Genomic DNA, 17,815 nt, shown 5'->3' on the forward strand with positions numbered 1-17,815 from the left:
ACCTCTTAGCACTATGAAAATAGGGTCTGCCTCTTAAGAGTTCAAATGCAAGAAATAAAGCAACAGAATGGGTGATTACAACAGTCACTGTTGTTGCTTAGAAAAAGTAGACATTAGAAATCCTATCAGTATTCCTACTGGAAAAGCATTCCCTGTTCAGTCTCTGAATTTAACAGTTGTAAATACGATGGGATAATGTGCCACAGAACAGACAGCATTGCTAGGAGCAGTATCAGCTATCTCCATTACAGTACTTGGAAAAAGAGGACATGCTCATGTATTCAATGTGTAAATACAGTTTTTGTGAAGGTGGTTTTGGAATTGAATTGGATAGAATAAGATAAATATTTTTTTAGCTGAGCTAGTGGGGTTTGCAATTCTTTCAGATAGTGCTGTTCAGTTTTGTTAGCCAGGCCAAATAGGGACTATGGGATAAATGTGTGCTTACAGAGGACAGAGATGGTGATACATGAAATATTAATGTCATGAAAGCAAACCCATGATTTAATAACATAAGGAAAATGTCATCTAATATTTCAAAGGGACTAGTTTCCCTTGAGTGAGACAGCTTTTGCTTTCTGTGGTGGACATACTAATCTGCAGCCTACCCTCATCTTTTTGTGTCAGCTTAATAAGCAAATGCTGATTTGTTGTACAGTAAATTAATAAAAAAATAATACCAGCATAAGTTAGTTGTGTGAATAATAGTAATTTATATAGGTTTATCTTGACTTCTTTTGTTGGTTAATTTTATTAAATGATACTGTTTTTTTCATTACCACTAAGAAAATGTCTTGTTGAATGTTGATTGAATGTGGATTTGATCAAAATAACTACTTGTACTGCTGCCCACATTGGTATCAATAGAAATGCAGCAGTTACGTGTAAGATCCTGCTTCTGCAGTGCTTTTGAAAGTAGGAACTCCTGTTGCACTGTTTTACAGTGGTGCCAGCAGATTATTTTAAAAGTAGGACTGTCTGATGCATTATCTGCTTTCTTCTTTATACTTACAGGTCTCATAGGTGCTTGGATTTAATGCATTTAAAAAATCACACAGGGAAGCTGTTTCAGGGGTACAGTTCTCTAAAGTGGGTTCCTGGATTTCTGGTGTCATGTTTGACATGAAGCTCTCAGTAACTGCCAATTCAGAGATTTCAGTACCTTCAGTTGTTTCTGTAGCATTCACCCATCTCTGATTGACTTAAAGACTCATACTGACTACCAGGCTTAGGTGTTTATTTGTCACTGTTAATGGAAGTAGTCCACCATCTGTAACTTCATTCAGAGGAAATGGGAAATACTTCTGTAAGGGCATTAAAAAAACCTGGGAAATAAACTTTTCATCCTTTAAAAGGATTTCACACAGAGGTCTCAAAAGGATTCCTTTTCCCTTTACTGTCAGGATGTTTTGGAGAGAAGTATGCTATTGCAACTCACTCTTTAAAGAAATCACAGCCTTTCTTTATTGCTTTTATTGGGATTTGTATTACTGAATTATTCAAGGACTTCGCTTAACTGTTCTCCCTATAGTATTAGGGAGAGTGATTTAATAACCTTTTGTTTTTAACTCTTACTTGAATTAGAAGATTTATTTTTAACATGCTTTCTGTTATGAAATTTGACTAAATACTCCAATTCTAAAATAGCATAAAAGTCTGTGTTAAAAGCAATGAAGTTCAGGGGTTATGAGGTCAGAGAGTTACAAACTTTTTCTCTTGCATGGGTGTTTTGTCCCAGTCTTTGATATTTTTGTTTGAAACTCGTATCTTCCATTTTGCAAAAGAAATGCCTATTATCTAAATGTAGAATGTATGGTATTACATTGGTATTACACTCTTAGAATAGCTTTGGTAGTAGAATGTGATTTATGACTGGAATATACTGGACTCCCCACTGTTGCTGTGGAGTATTAACATTATTTTAGTTTTGTATTTCATTATGTTCCATTGGGTCTTGGATTTTATTCAGTATAATATTAAATTACTGCCACAAGCATAAAACACCATTCTGTTGTAATTATTTTGAGAAATTATCAAAAAGCTTCTCTCCTGCTGGTATTTTTCTGTCTGAAGGAAGCTGGCCAAGACCCAAAGCAAATATTACATTGTTTAGTATGAGAATTGTATATACAGTGGATCTTAAACTCTTAGGGCTTGCAAATGCTGCCTTTTATGTAAATGCTTAGCTCTTTATAGTATCATGTAATTTATTGATCCTATTTTTGAAGAGTGTTAATCCTGCAAAAGATAATACATTTAAGCTTGTTAATAACACAGCTAACTGCTTGTTTTCTCCCTGTTATATTTTCCCAGATGTTGACTTACTTTGCTGCATTTGAGGTATTCTTTGAAGAAAACCTGCCAAAGTTATTTGCCCACTTCAAAAAAAATAACTTAACTCCAGACATTTATCTAATTGATTGGTAAGACATAGAAAGTGTCATTAGTAAGTTTGTGTGACATACAGCTCTGTGTCAGTTTTCATGACAGAAACTGGAATGTTCTTACCTGGTTTAATAGTCTTCTAAGATAAAGGCTTTATTTTTTGTTCAGTACTTGAGTTGTCAATCCAAATCATTCCCACATGCTTCTGTGATGTTTAACATTTGCCTAACCTTTTTTACTGTACTTGTGTTAAGTTGGAAGGTTCTTTTGAAATACTGCCAGATAGCACTGTTCATCCATATTTAGTGCCAGTTTGGATTAATCTTCTGAGAAAGTTTGTCTGTTGTATGTGCAGGTGTGTACCAGGGTTGTCTATAAAGAAAATATTGCCAGTCTTGCATTTGAAATGTATATTTTGTCCTGCACATATCAGGAAAAGGGTAATTAAAACATTTGTCCCTACAACATAAAACTCAAAGCTACAGAAAAGCTATTCCCCTTAGCAGAAGGGAAATTAGAGTCTTTTTATTAGATGAAACTGTCTTCTCTTTAAGTTCTAGTATAATCAGAACATTTTCCTTAGAGAGGAAAAAAGACATCTTATTTGCAGTTCTGCCAAATTTCAGTGAGGTATTATGCACTCCAAATCGAGTGTTTCCATTTGTGCCTGTCAGACCTTGGTTTGGGGCAGGTAAAGTCTCTTTTCTGACTTCATTGTCAGTTTTGGGATGACATGAAAGATTTTATGTGAAAAATTGGTTTGCCCTTACATTGTTGACAATGTCTTCTATTCTCAGGTATCTGACAAATTCCTAAAGTATTTATTAGTATTAAGTAAAAGCATAAATGCCCAGTGGTAACAGCAGGATTTTTTTCCTGAGATTAATTAGATGTTCATTTGGAAAATATTTGTAATGTTGATGTGATTTTACCTGAATGAATGTCCCTGGCAGTACCCTGATCTTTAAACCTAGTTGGTTTAGTTGGTAGCACTCAACATGTTGCTGGTCTCTTAGACAAAAACACATTTCAAGTATATCGGTCAATACAAGCTCAAGGTTTGAATACATATGATCATAGAATTTCTGAGGTATTGGAACAGTCCTCTGAGATCATCTAATCTAAACCCACTGCTCAAAGCCCAGTCAATTAAATCAGCTTGCTCAGGACCTAGTTGGGTTTTGAGCATCTTCAAGGAACAATACTCCACAGTCTCTTCACGCAACTCTGTTTCAGTGTTGAACCACCCTTGTGGTCAGCAAGTTTTTTATTTTCTTATGTTTAAAATGGAATTTCCTGTATTTCATTTTGTGCTTGTTGGCTCTTGTCCTTTCACTGGATACAACCAGGAAAAGTCAATTCTGTCTTGTTCTCATCCTCCTATCAAGTGTTTTCAGATATTTAGGCCCAAGCCATCTCTTCTCCCAGCTGAACAGTACCAGCCTGCTCAGCCTCTCCCTCTGTGTCACATGTCCAAGCCTTTCATGACATTCATGGTGAGCTGGACTTGCTCCAGTATATCCATGTCTCTCTTGTACTGGGAAGCTCAGAGCTGGCTTGTCAGTGCTGAGTAGATGGATGACCTGCCTTGGCATGCTGGCAGTGGTGTTTCTTCTGCAGCCCAGGAGTTTGTGAACAGTCTTTGCTGCAAAGGCCCATTGTTGGCTTACATTCAGCTTGGTGTCCACCAGAACCTCCCTGCCCTTTTCTGCAAAGCTGCTTTGCAGCCAGTTGGTTTCCCATATACACTTGTACCTGGGCTTACCTCCTACCCACATGCAGGACTTGGCATTTGCCTTTGCTGAACTTCATGGACTCCTGTTGGCTTATTCTCCAGTGTCTCAAGGTTGCTGTGGAGTGGTATCAGCCACCTCTCCCAGTTTTATATCACCTGCAAACGTGCTCTGGGTACAGTCTAACCCATCATCTAGGTCCTTAATGAAGACATTTAAAAGTGTTGGATGTGTATCAGACCCTGGAGTACACTACCAGTGGACTGGTTCGAAGCTATACTTCATGTCACTAAATGACAACCTCTGAGCTTGACAATTCCAGCTAGTTCTCTGTCCTCCTCACTGTTTGTTTATCTAAGCCATACTTCATGGGTTCATCAACAAGGATTTTCTAGGATACAATGTTGAAAACTTCGATGATATCAAGATACACAATGTCTGTTCCTCTCCCCTCTTCCACCAAGCCACTTACCCCACTGGATAAGCTGTCGAGTCTGGTTGGGCACGATTTTGCTTTCATAAATCCATCCTGACTTCTTGCAATCACGTTTTTGCCCATAATATATTGTGAAATAATCTCCAGGACTTTTTCTTACATTACTTTCTTGGGGATGGAGATGAAGCTGACCAGCCTGTAGTTCCCTGGATCCTGTCTCTTGAAGATATCCTTCAGGTCCTCAGGAACTTCCCCTGATCACTGGGATGTTTCAAAGATAATTGAGGGTGGTCTCAGAACAACATTAGACAGATTTCCCACACACCTGTATATGCCAAGTTTATTTAAATGCTCCCTAATATGATCCCCCTCCAGCTAGGGCAGGGTTTCCTCATTCTAGGCTTCTCCACTGGTCTGGAGAACCTGAGATTCCTAAAGGCAAGTCTTAAGTAAAGACTGAGATGAAGGTGGCAGTGAGTACCACAGCTGTCTGCATGTTCTTTGTCACTGGGTTCCTTGCCCTGTTCAGCAGTGGGCTGATGTTTTCCTGAGTCTTTTTTCCCTTTCAGATGCAGGAAAGCCTTTCTTATTGGACATAACATCCATTAGTCGATTCAACTCCAAATGGACTTCTCATGCTGCCTTTGCTTGATTTGTGTTGCACAGAGTGTGGTGTAATGTGGGATTTGAGTGACTTGGCTGTTACACTGGGATTAAATTTTAATGAATTATGTGTAGGGGAATTGTTGGAGGTTGTTAAGAATAGGCTCATTTCTCCCAACATTTAATGGGAGAAATACCATGAGAAGGATTTTATGACTGAAGGCTGAGAATATGAAAATGAAGTAGATCTGTGCACAGAGAATAGAAAAAGTACTAGTATTGAGATAGAAGGGAAGAAAGAGAGCAGAGGCTGGTGTGTTCAGTGATAAGAGGAAAGATGTTGAAATTGTGTTGCCTCAGTGTTGTGAAAGCCTATGTGTGGAGAAAGCAATTGAATAAAAGGGACATCAGAATAAAATGACTGTAAACATGTGGGAGAGTAACTGGATAGACAACACTGAAATCACCAGGTTATTGTATTTTTAATGGACAATAATGTCAATAGCAGTCCAGAAATTACATCAGCCTGTTACATGATAAGGATGGTCACCTTACCAGCAGGGACACAGACAAGGCAGAGATATTTAATGCTGTCTTCATTTTGGTTTTTAACAATGATTATGTGCTTTGGTGGTCCCAGAGCTGTGAGCTGGGAGACCAGGGCTGTGAGGATGATAAACTTCCATTCGACCCTGAACTTGTGTGGGATTTGCTGCTCCAGCCTGATGGTCTATAGGGCCTGATGGGATTCATCCAAGAGCTGGCTGATATCATCATGAGACCTCTCTCAATGATTTTTGAACAGTCTTGGGAATCTAGAGAGGTTCCATTTGTCTGGAAGTTGGCAAACATTGTCCTGATTTTCAAGAAGGGTGTCTCTGGAAACTCAAGGCCTGTCAGAGTCACTACAGTGACTGGTGAAATTATGGAGAAGGTTATTCTGGGACATATTGAAGGACACCTGGAGGATAGCACAGGTTCACAAGGTGAAAGTCTTGCTTCACAAACTTAATTTCCTTTTATGACAAGGTTACCCACCTAGTTGAGTAGATGTGATATTTTTAGACTTCAGTAAAGGTTTTGATACCATCTCTCACAGTAACCTGTCCAGATTCTGTATCTGGGATGGGGCAATCCTGGATATATGGACAGAATGGGGAATGAGGAGCTGGAGCAGCACCATGGAAAAGGGACCTGGTCAGAGGCAAGTTGAACATGAGCCAGAAGTACCCTGGCAGCCTGGAGGGGCAGCCCTGTCCTGGGGGGCATCAGGCACAGCCAGGCCAGGGAGGGGATTGTCCTGCTCTGCTGTGAGCTGGGGCTGCCTCACCTCGAGTGCTGGGGGCAGTTTTGGGCATCACAATATAAGAAACAAAGTTCACCATTAGAGAGTTTCCAAAGGAGAGCAATAAAGATGGTGAAGGGCCTTGAGGGGAAGCTGTGTGAGGGGTTGCTGAGGTCACTTGGTCTGTTCAGCCTGGAGAAAAAGAGACTGAGGGGAGACCTCATTGCAGTTACAGCTTCCCTGTGTGGGGAAAAGGAGGGCAGGCACTGATCTCTTCTCTGTGCTAACAGTGCATGCAGCTATGTCAGGGGAGAGTCAAGTTAAATATTAGGAAAAGATTCTTCTTCCCAGAGGGTGGCTGGGCACTGGAACAGGCTCCCCAGGGAAGTGGTCAGAGCACCAAGCCTGGCAGAGTTCAAGAAGCTTTCAGACAGTGCTCTCAGGCACATGATGTGATTATTGGGGTGGATCCTGTGCAGGACCAGGAATTGGACTCAATAATCTTTGTGGGTCCTTTCCAACTCAGGGTGTTCTGTGATACTCTGGATTACTAGCTGGATATGATACTGTCATAAATAAGGTGATTGCTATGTAGGAGAGACTAAAATTGAACATCCTTGGGATATAGGCATGTTATATCATGCTATTGTCCAACTTTGTGTTGTCAAGAAGAAATCCTGATAAACTATACCAGAAATTAGAGATTTAGAAAAAAAACTGTTTTGACAGAAGATTGAAGGTTTGCATTCCCTTCAAAATTCCTGCAATTTTGCTTTAGTAGAATACTCTTTATTGTATTTTCTTAAGTAAACATTTACATGATTGATTGTTCTCTCTTAGTACATATATAGGGAAGAAACCAAACACAAAACAAAAACCAAAAAGAAAAAAGGACTGACTTGTGAGTGAAGAATTGATGAAGTCTGTGTTGAAATGTTATTGAAGTCTTGAGGCATATCAGGTCCCTCTTTTGTTACCTCTGTGGGTGTTGTTAAGAGCTTTTGAAAGAGACTTCAGTGAGGAGTGACTGTGGAGTGTGCTTCTCAAGGTCTTTTTATCAGTGAACTGACAATTAACATTTCTTGCTGACTACCTGCATCCATATTCAAGCTGTTTATTTTAATTCCAAGGACAATTTACCATGTTCCTTCCCATCCCTAGAGAATTACAACGCTGATCTCACACAGGAATGTAGGCTATTCAAGATAGATCTGCCCAATACTGTATTAAATGTTTTCACACTTGTATTGAACTACACAGCTCATACTGCTCTGTCCTTAATTTTGTTAGAAGGTGCAGGTTTTATTTATGTTAAACTTATATATTTTACTTAAATATATGTGTAAATATATTCTTATGTGTGTGCATGCATACAAGTACATAGTTTCTACTTCAAAATACTTTGGTCCTGTAGGAAGCAGATTTAGATTTTTTTTTTCCTTAAATTGCCACTAAGAGTGTGGCTGCAGTGTATTTAAAGTCAGGGAAGAATATGGTACAGCATTACTTTGAGTAGGCAGACCTTTTGCTTGTAGGTAAAAATCTCTGTGTAACAGCCTTGCTCTAACATTACTTTTATTTAAATGAATGTTTGTTTTGAGCTCCAAAGGGATGCCTGCTACTATTCCAGTGGCTGGTGTAGTTACTGTGCAGGCATGTGTGCAGTAAATCTCAGCTGGTGCCAGCTCTGGGAGGCTCCAGTAGCCAGTACCACACAGACCAGTTGCTGGGAAACCTCCTGCTCCTGCCACAATTAGAGTGGAGACAGCTAGTCTGCTTTGTGCTTCTTCCTGTAACCCGTGCTGCAGGGAACAGCAGTAAATTCATGTGCTTTAATCATTTTTGAAGGGGTATGTTCCAAGAAAAAGAAGGGCTGTAGGTGGGCCCAACTGCGCAGGTTTTCTTGGAGCTGGTAGAGGACTTAGGGAGGAGACCCCTGCCTGCCAGTTTAGTTCCACTGCTGCCTTCTATGATGGGAAAACTCCAAGGACTGAATAGTTTAATTAAAGGCACTGTGACATGATTATCGGGGGATACCTGCCATAATTAAGGCATCTCATTTAAAAAGGACCCATGTGCTTTAAGCCTAAACTCCAACTGATAAATCTTGTCGGAAGAATTCAAAAACTATACAAGGTTTTACTTTTTTTGGTGAGTGTATAGGGGATCAAGAGTGAAAAAAACGTAAAGAGCAACGTGCAGTCAGGTTCACAAAGAACAGAGGGGAAATAGTGTGTCTGAATAGCCCAGTTTTGGCCTCTCCCTCTGTCAGCTGATGTTCCACAGGCTCTTGTGAGCAGAGTAGAATGTGGATTTGCCAAGGACACATGCTATCTATTTATGGCCTGCTGCTGCTGTACAAACACCTCTTTATCCCTACTCAGGAAAATGATTTTGGCAATAATTATAGCCAAGGGCTGTGTTTGTAATGATGGATTGATCAGTGGTTCTTTAGTATTACATGGACTGTGATTGTGCTCTGAACATGAACTTTCTATTGACACCATGTGCTTGTTAGGATAAAAGTCCAAGCCACTTTGTGTGGCTGTTTTTAGTGGGCACTTCTGGTAAGGTATGTAGAAGTTTGCTTCCTGTTACTGTGAGAAAAGCATAAGTCCATGCCCTCCAAGAAAATGCTCTCTTGCAGTCAGTATTTTATATTAAATAGTATATACTTTTCTCTTTTCCAAATAATAAACAAAGTAAATGCTTCTCCTTTTTTTAGACTGTAATAATTAAAAAATTTATACACATGGGAAAGGAAGGTGCAGTGCAAGAATACATAAGATCTGATTTGCCTCAGTGTTGTGTGTGAGTTGCCAGTCCAAAATCTGGCCTACCTATCTGCATTGCTCTTGCTAATATCTTACAAAGACTTTTATTATAAAGAAAAGAGAAAAAAAGAAGGGGGGGGGGGGAAGAAAAAGCAAAGGAAAGAAGCATGTAGCTTATGATTATCATGGTAGCAGTGCTTTGCTGTCTTGGTGACTTCATGGTCATACGCTTTTGCTGTGAGCAGCAAATCAGCCAGGACTTCATGCATCAGAAACAGGTCTGGGGAGGAGCAGGAGCATCTGGTGCTTGTTTTCTTCCTCTTCCAAACAGAAAGAGGCCAGGAGCCTGCACCTGAATTGCTCTGACACTGCACATCTCTATGTGAGTGAGCTGTGTTGTCTGCACCTGCGACTTAGGGTGGGTTGGAAGAGAGCTGCAGACAGAAATCACCCTGCAGTACAGTGACAGCAGGTCATGTGCAAGGAGTGTGCCAGTGCTGCTGAAAGATGCTGCTGGAACTTCCTCAGTCTGGCAGCTTCAATAAATTCCAGCTGAGTTTCAGACCAGTAGCTCAGATGTCTAATGAAAACTTTCAGTAGGAAATGTTGGTAGGGATGAAATGCTATATCTGTTCTAAGCAGTGATTCCTACTGACCTTTCACTGCTTATTCTAGGGGGCCCAGTCTCTGCTGTTAGGGTTTGATGCATCAATTCCATGCACATATTAATGAAAGTTAATTGCCTTGTTAAGTTCCTGCAAATGGTGCTTCCTTCCAAATTGTGAAGAGCTCAATTGCAAATACCTGACTTGTGACAGCTTTTTTGATGTGAGTAAATCCTTTAATACAAAAGAAATGTCCTGATAAATAGTTCTTTATTCTGACAGTTAATTTTCTGCATAGTTGGAGATTTAATACAAATGGTTTATTCAGGTTAGGTCTGAGTCGAGAAAGAATAATGGCTTTTGTGAATAAAATCAGGTCTATAAAGTTGGCATTGTTACTTATCTTTAACCAGGACTTGTTTCTGGCTGGGTGTTTGCCTGCTACTTGGTGACCAGGAAAGGACTCAGTTGAATTACTTCCTATTATACTGTTCCTTTTAAGTTGAAAACATTTTTGCTGTTTCCTCCGTGTGTGTGTGTGTGTGTGTGTGTGTGTGTGTGTGTGTGTGTGTGTGTGTGTACAGACAAAAGTCTTAATTCTGCCATGTAAGTATTCTGTGGCAGTATGGTGTCTGTGCAAAAAGATTGAAAGAATGTACAAAGTAAGTGAAGTCTGCAGTGCAGAATGGGCCAGTAACCCAAAGAAAGCTTGTATCATGCTCTTCCTACACCTTCATGTATGTGATGAACAAGTCTGGGGGTTTTTCATCCCAGACCTATACTTGTTCATTTATTTTTATAATTCTAACTTAGCTTTTTGGAAAACAGGATTTAAAATGTTTCCACTTGTTATAAGATTGCAATGAGATGTAAAAATAGGAAAACCAGCAAAATGCAAAGGATCATAAACCTGCAATTCACTTGCCACCTGCATTTGTGCAAATGCTAGTTTCATCAGGAATGTTAATAAAATGAATATATTTTCCTTTTTTCTAAGTGTGGTGATTCACACAGAAGCTATGTGTATACTTAACAACACATCATTCAAATAAATTTTTATATAGTAAAAAGCACATAATGCAGAAAACCTTTGATTATTAGACTTGGCTGTGAAAATACATTACTTCATATTCTATACCTATATGTATGTGTGTATATCTGTTCCCTTTTATCTTTTTAATGTGAATCCAAATTTCCCAAATAAATTAGAGGGGATAGAGGGCAGTTTTAAATACATGAAAACTACTGTTCAATTCAGTATACTTGAAAAGGAGTTTTTTGTTAAAAGCTGTGGGAAGGTTTGATTGAAATTTGAGCCTTTGCTGACCTCTGCTGGGGAGAGAATTCTTTGCAGTTTTACGGAGATTTTTGTGCAGTGCATCTTTGGAAAAGTAATTTCTGAATTCTGAAGGAAAAGGCCACTGTAACTCTTTCCTCTTATATACTGTAAAACAACCCCAGGAAGCTTAATTCCCATCGCTTGCTGTTAGGTCATTGTTGGTGGCAGTGCTCCAGCTCTGCTGTGCAGAGAGATGTCGGATAAAGGAGAGAGGAGGGAGCAACTGTACATTTCTGGCTGCAAGGTTGTCAGAAATGTGCTCATGGTAGTTAATGAGAATGGAATTTTAGCAACTGGGAGGAGGCTGTTGCTTCTGGTGTCACCCTTTCTCTTCAGGGATCATATCTGTACAGGTACATTGAGTCACCATCTTATCACCTGGACATCTTGCCTTGCCTGTTTCTTTCAACTCAAGGGAGTTCAAGCTGATCCTTCCTCAAAAACTCATGCTATTATTACTTTGCTAGTAAATCAAGCCTGGAACTCAAGAGTTAATTTTACTCATTTCCTTTATCTGAAACACAAAATTCCCATTGCAGTTTGTCTTAAGGTTCAGCTTTTTGAGTTTTTGCAACTAAAACTGCATCAATTTTCAGCTTTGAAGTGATGATTAAATAGGTCTTTTATTACAGCTGTGGTCATTATATGCCCATTATAGAACCCTGTGCATTGTTTCTTCTGATCCAAGAAAATCAAACCATGAGACCATGCCTTAATGGTTGTACAGTTTTATATTTTTTCATGGATTGGTGTACTGCAACTAACAGAAGTATTTCTGAAATACAGAAAGAAATATTCAATTACAAATATTTGAGAAGCCTCAAACTTACTGATGATTGGCATGTGTACTTCAGTGAGTATCTGAGACTTCTTGTCCAGTAACTGAAAATATTTTTCTGCCTTTCAGGATATTCACATTGTATAGCAAATCTTTGCCACTAGACTTGGCTTGTCGTGTCTGGGATGTGTTCTGCCGTGATGGAGAAGAGTTCTTATTCCGTACAGCGCTGGGAATACTAAAGCTTTTTGAAGATATTTTGACCAAAATGGACTTCATTCATATAGCTCAGTTTTTAACAAAGCTACCAGAGGACTTGCCTGCAGAAGAACTCTTCACATCTATTGCTGCCATTCAGATGCAAAGTAGAAACAAAAAATGGGCTCAGGTAAAGAGGATGTCAGTCTTTGGTAACTGATGATTTTACTTTACTCATGAAAATGGGTTTTGGCAACATCTGGAAGAAGGTTTTAGCAGAGCTAGTGTTTGATTTTATGGATAGGTAGGACTGTGTAGCTCACTCCATGCTTTTTGCATACATTGAGATGAGTGGATTCCCTCAGCTTAATCTCCTCTGGAAAGGGAGAGCCCTGTCAACATTCAAAATTGAAATATTGAATGACATTTATGAAGTAAAAAGTCACACAACTTGGAAAATTTATTAATTGCAAAGCTGCTGGCAATATTGCAACTTGATACTTTAAATCAGAATTCTACTCTTTGGCAGAAGATGACAATTTGTCAGGGCACACATCATGTAGTCATTTTAATCTTCTTGAAGATCTCTACTCTGCATAATTTTGGGCTCTAAAGAAGTGATTGCATCTCTGACTTCCTTATTGGGATTTAGCATGTGATTTCAGAAATTGTTTCATCGCTGTAATTTCAACTAAATTCCAGTTTAAAGAAAAAAGATGTGTCATCTGAATGTGGAAATCATTAAATGGCTGTAGCAGCCATTCATGTTGGAGAGAGGAAGCTCCCTCTTTTTCTTTTCCTCTTTGTTCAAAGCAGCAATACAGTCCAATTTGTGAGTCGTTCCATAATAGACCTCTGCCCATTTTATCCAATTGCTTTTTTGCAGAGAAAACAAAAGGTGGTGTTAAACGTAGTGGTTGGGGAAATTCAGCTGCAACCGGGTGTTTCTGGTTCCTGGGGTAGCAGTGCCTGTAGATGTTGGGGATTGCCAGCTTTATCTTTGAGATGAGGATTTCTAACCTTCACAGCAGGAGCGTCTCCACAGGTTTTTCAGTTGTCTCACCTTCCTTGAACATACCATGTGTGCATGAGGATTGCATTCCAAACAAATTCCCAGCCTGCTGCTACTTCCCTCATGGGAAAGGAGAGATAAGGGTCCTGTTGTGCCAAATACCCCAAATCACAGGCTTTGAAAGTGTGTGTTGGAGGGGGAGATGGAGTTTAAACCTTTGTTAAGTGTGTTTCTATCCACCATGTCACAAGGATTTACGGGAGAGATCTCTAGTCAGTGGAGAGGTTCTCTAAATTTAATTACATTTGATAGTTACAATAGTACTGCTCAGACATAATTGGAAACTCTTCAGAATGAATTTATGAGTAATTTTTTTTAATCTAATGCTTTTCTTCTCTCTCACTTCTTGAAATGTCTAGATACTGGCTGCTCTGCAAAAAGATAACCGGGAAATGGAAAAAGGAAGTCCTTCGCTCAAACGTTAATGTTGGGTTTGCCTCCAGTGACTCCCAGGAAAAGAGCTAAAGTGGCAAAAGTACTGATTACTGTCTGACATGTATGAGCCTGCAAATCAAAGTGTTAGTTCAGAGTTATATTTAGTAGTAGAATAGCCTTAAGGGGGAAAGAAGAAGAACGAGGAGGAGGAGTGGAAAAAAAATGAAAGAAGCAAGGACATTAGGGGATAAACCCCTTATAAATTGAACCTAGGCTTAGCCTTAAATTTTTAGTAGTATGAGCATATGCTGTGGAGAGCATTACATATTCTGTACTTCTGATGAGGGCAGTGAAACAAAATAATATCAAGGGTCTAAGAAAAAAAATTTCTAATTTTTTTTTTTAGATGTTTTAAAAGATTGGACATTCAGCAATGTTGGTTGCTTTGACAGCTATTCCCGTTTCATTCTTAGGCAGGATATATTTCCAATACCTGTAACAGTAGCTGGATCTGGATTTTAGATAACTGGTGCTGGAATTTTAAGGACCATTTCTTAAGAGATGCTTCTGATTTTATAGGCTGTGGGTCCCATTTACCAAAGAAATCACGTAGACATAGAACTACATTCCTTTCTTTAATAAGAAAAAGTTAAGTAGAAGGTAAGCTTGGAGGAGAAGTCTAACTAGCAGTGCAAAATTAATTATTCTTCAAGATGCCTTGGAAATTTATTTTTCCAATCTGGATGCATATGGAGGAAATTCCATCCATCAGACTAGATTCCAAACTCACCAAGAGGGTTCTAGTATTAAGGTGGCATTGTTTCCCAATTGTGCTCTCTTTCCTCTGCTTAAAGCCATGGTCACATACTACTAAATGCATGTTTCCACGTGTCTGTCCCTCTCCTGGCACCCTGCTCTTTTGAGATGTTCTTGCCTACCAGCTACTTATTCATATGCCATGTGTCCAGTCATGGAGATAAAACTGGACTTAGCAGATAAACTGAGAAATGGTTAAAGGAACTTTGGTAGCTTTAAATCCAGCTTTGCTCACTGGCAGAGCTAAGGAGGAAGAGCAGTAGGAGAACAGTTGATGTTTGCCAGTGTTGCTGCAGAAAAGGTTTTGTTTAATCTCCTGAAGCTGCTGCTGCTGCCATAGCGAGAAAGTTATGTGGAGCTGATCCATAGAGTGACAAGTGAAAGAAATTCATTGGGAAATGTGCCAGACACCATCAGGAGAAGTACAAGCTGTCATTTCTGAGCGTTTTATCCAACCCCTAATACATGAGAGTGAGTTACAGCAGCAGTAAACTGCTGTTACATAAATCCCTCATACATCTTAGATCCTCTCTGCATTCAGGTGAATATTGAAGGGCAAATCATGAGTGCCTCTGATTTACAAGAATGTTTATTGCATAATATATAGTGTAAAGCCTATTTTATACTAATGATAATGATTGGAAAGGGAAATGTAACTGAAGCAATATTTGTGTTAACTGTGAACAGGCGTTACTAAATCCTCCAGCTGTATGGTCAGCAGTTTCCCAGTGCTCGTCAGCTGGTTTATGCTGATTATTTTGGCACTGTCTGAATAAAATCAAGAAGAATAGTTGCACACTGCTCAACTCATCATGCAGTGTGAAGGACTGTGGGACATAATCAAAACACTTTGGTGTACAAACATTATTTTTATGAGGGATAATTTGATTGTAATGTTAAGAAGAGTGAGAACAAGACTCTCTGGTAAGTGAGGACTCATAATCACTTTGAAAGATGTGTAATGCAAATGCAGCCTGCAAGTCCAATACCTCACTGACCTCTTCTCCTGTCCACTTTGTGTAGCTGGTGTAATGGATGTGGTTTTTGTTGGTCATCTTAATTCCTCCACAAGACATCTCCTAGGCCATCACTTACTGAAAATAGACATTAAGATGTGACAGGAAACGTGTTAATTCACTCAGAATTTGTACAGAATTTGTCCTCAGTGACTGGTACTTGTATGCTCCATTGCTTTGAAGTGCAATAGAAAGCAGGAAGGTCAGTAAGTGTTTTTTAATATTACTTTTTCTATTACTACAACAAATATGCCTTTCCACAAAGAATACGAGAGGCCTACCATCCAAAACATTTGCACTATGCTTTTAAATGGTTTATTGAACACAGAGATCACATTTTCCTCAATATATGTATTTAGGTGGTACTGTAACTGGCTTTGTGATTTAAGTCTTCATTGCAACTACATTCGTATCTTCTTTTAAAGCAAGTCTACAAGTGTGGTTCATTTGTCTGCTTAAAAATGCATTTTTTAGCTACTAGGTATCTTGGCAGCCATCGACAGCCTGTTCTTTTTCTCTTCTCAATAAGATGTTGAATGTAACAGTGACAGTGGGCATAGTTGTGGGGAAAAGGCCTGCTGCAACACTTGTGCACTGTTTGTTACTTGCAAATGTAATTACTTTGTTTTGTGATTTGATCTGTTCTTAGAAGTTGTATATATTTTCTAAATGATTTCTTTGTGTATATAAGGTATGTTCTTTAATGAAGAAACAGCAATGCAATAAGGAGCTTTGCACAGTTTGTTTTCAAACAAAATACATGTGAAAAAAATCACCTGCCTAAACATGCAATTATTTCAACTTCTCAGTAACTTGATTTGAAGGTAATGCTTGAATTTTGATAAAAACAGAGCTGAGTAGTAATGGCATAGAATTTCTTGCCACTGAGCTTTTCAAGTTTCTTGCAGTATACCAAATCTCTTAATTAGCTAATACAGAAATCTTCTTTAAGAAATTCAGGGAATTGCATAAAAAAATTGACAATTTTATTGTCCAGGTACTTGAAAGTATCTGTAACAAGATGCATGAGATTTTCTTTCATGGAGCAAATGTCCCCATCAAGCAAACTTTCTTTTCTTCATGAGTTTAAAGAGAAATAAAACCGCTGCAATTCATGAAAAGTACCACTGTACATGCAGCAGATCAGAGAAACCAGAAAACTCCAACCAGCTTTGGGATTCTTTACAATCTGCACTTTATAATAAAGCAGTTTTGCAACTTCAATCTGCAGTCAATCATTAATGTTATTTCATTTAGTAAACAATTTCATTTTTTTTAAAAAAAGGTACCTTGTAACAGCTTATTTTTGAATGTTTTAAAACAAGAATGATATATAGAGAAGTGTTGGTACATCTCCTGTACATCATGTTTAAATTGGGTTATGTAGTTACCACGTTTGTTTTGTTTAGATATGTGTATCAAACTGGAACTTTTTTCAACTGTAAATAAATGGTTTTGTTAAATAAAGTCATGTAAAGTTACCTTAATCTACTGTTGTCAGTGCAATTCAGATATTAAAAGTTCCAGTACTATTCTTTTTCTTCACAGGTGGCTTTAGCAGTTTTTGTCTGTTCAGAAAGAGAACTTTGGGCCATTTGTGTGTAGAAGGTAGAGGACTTTTTGCTGATGCTTTCCAAGTTCTCATGTTAAAATACTTGTTAAATTCCCTGAGACATTTAGAGGATCCCATACTATGCCTGTGGTTTTATCCCTTTTTATATGTCTTTCTCTGGACTAGGCCTGAGGTCTGATAAATATATTATGAAAAATATTTGTAAATACATCTTTGTGGCACGCACAGAACTCAGGAATGCTTAAATATCTTATCCTGCCTTTGTTTGAAAAGGCGAAGTCATAGTTTATTGCAAGTTGCATAGTCACAAAGCATTTTTTTTCACGGCTGAGCGTGCCGGGAGGAGCAGAGCTGGCAGAAGAGCTCTCTGTGTGTGTGTCCGTGTGTGTGTCCGTGTGTCCGTCCGTGTGTGTGTCCGTGTGTGTGTCCGTGTGTGTCTGTGTGTGTGTCCGTGTCTGTGTCCGTGTCCGTGTGTGTGTCCGTGTCTGTGTCCGTGTCCGTGTGTGTGTCCGTGTCTGTGTCCGTGTCCGTGTGTGTGTCCGTGTCTGTGTCCGTGTCCGTGTGTGTGTCCGTGTGTGTGTCCCTGTCCGTGTATGTGTCCGTGTGTCCGCTCCCCGCCGGGGCAGCAGCGGCCGGGCCCTGCCGGCTCCTCCCGCGGCCCCGCCCCGCTTCCCCCGTTGCCGGGCACCCGCTCGGCCCCGCCCCTTCCCGTGCGCGGCCCCGCCCCCTGGCGGGCGGCCCCTGCGCGGGGGCTCCGCTGGGGGCGGCCCCTCCCATTGGCCGCGGGAAGGGCCGACGGGTCCGGCTCGGCCAATCGGAGCCGTCCC

General features: G+C 39.6%; 1 protein-coding gene across 4 annotated transcripts in view; it reads left to right on the forward strand.

Moving 5' to 3' along the window:
* Window positions 1–16,688, forward strand: part of TBC1D14 (TBC1 domain family member 14) — a 64,557-nt gene extending 47,869 nt beyond the window's left edge. For 3 of the 4 annotated variants that reach the window (XM_058838214.1, XM_058838215.1, XM_058838217.1), the window contains 3 exons: window positions 2,314–2,423; window positions 12,068–12,326; window positions 13,568–16,688. In XM_058838214.1, the coding sequence (XP_058694197.1) occupies window positions 2,314–2,423; window positions 12,068–12,326; window positions 13,568–13,633 (435 nt within the window). In that variant the 3' untranslated portion in view covers window positions 13,634–16,688. Of the gene's footprint in view, window positions 1–2,313; window positions 2,424–12,067; window positions 12,327–13,567 lie in introns of those variants that run through there. The other variant, XM_058838216.1, reaches the window with a different exon arrangement.
* Window positions 16,689–17,815: the final 1,127 nt, after the last annotated feature.

The sequence above is a fragment of the Poecile atricapillus genome, chromosome 4, assembly GCF_030490865.1.
Source record: "Poecile atricapillus isolate bPoeAtr1 chromosome 4, bPoeAtr1.hap1, whole genome shotgun sequence".
In the NCBI taxonomy this organism is placed as follows: Eukaryota; Metazoa; Chordata; class Aves; order Passeriformes; family Paridae; genus Poecile; species Poecile atricapillus.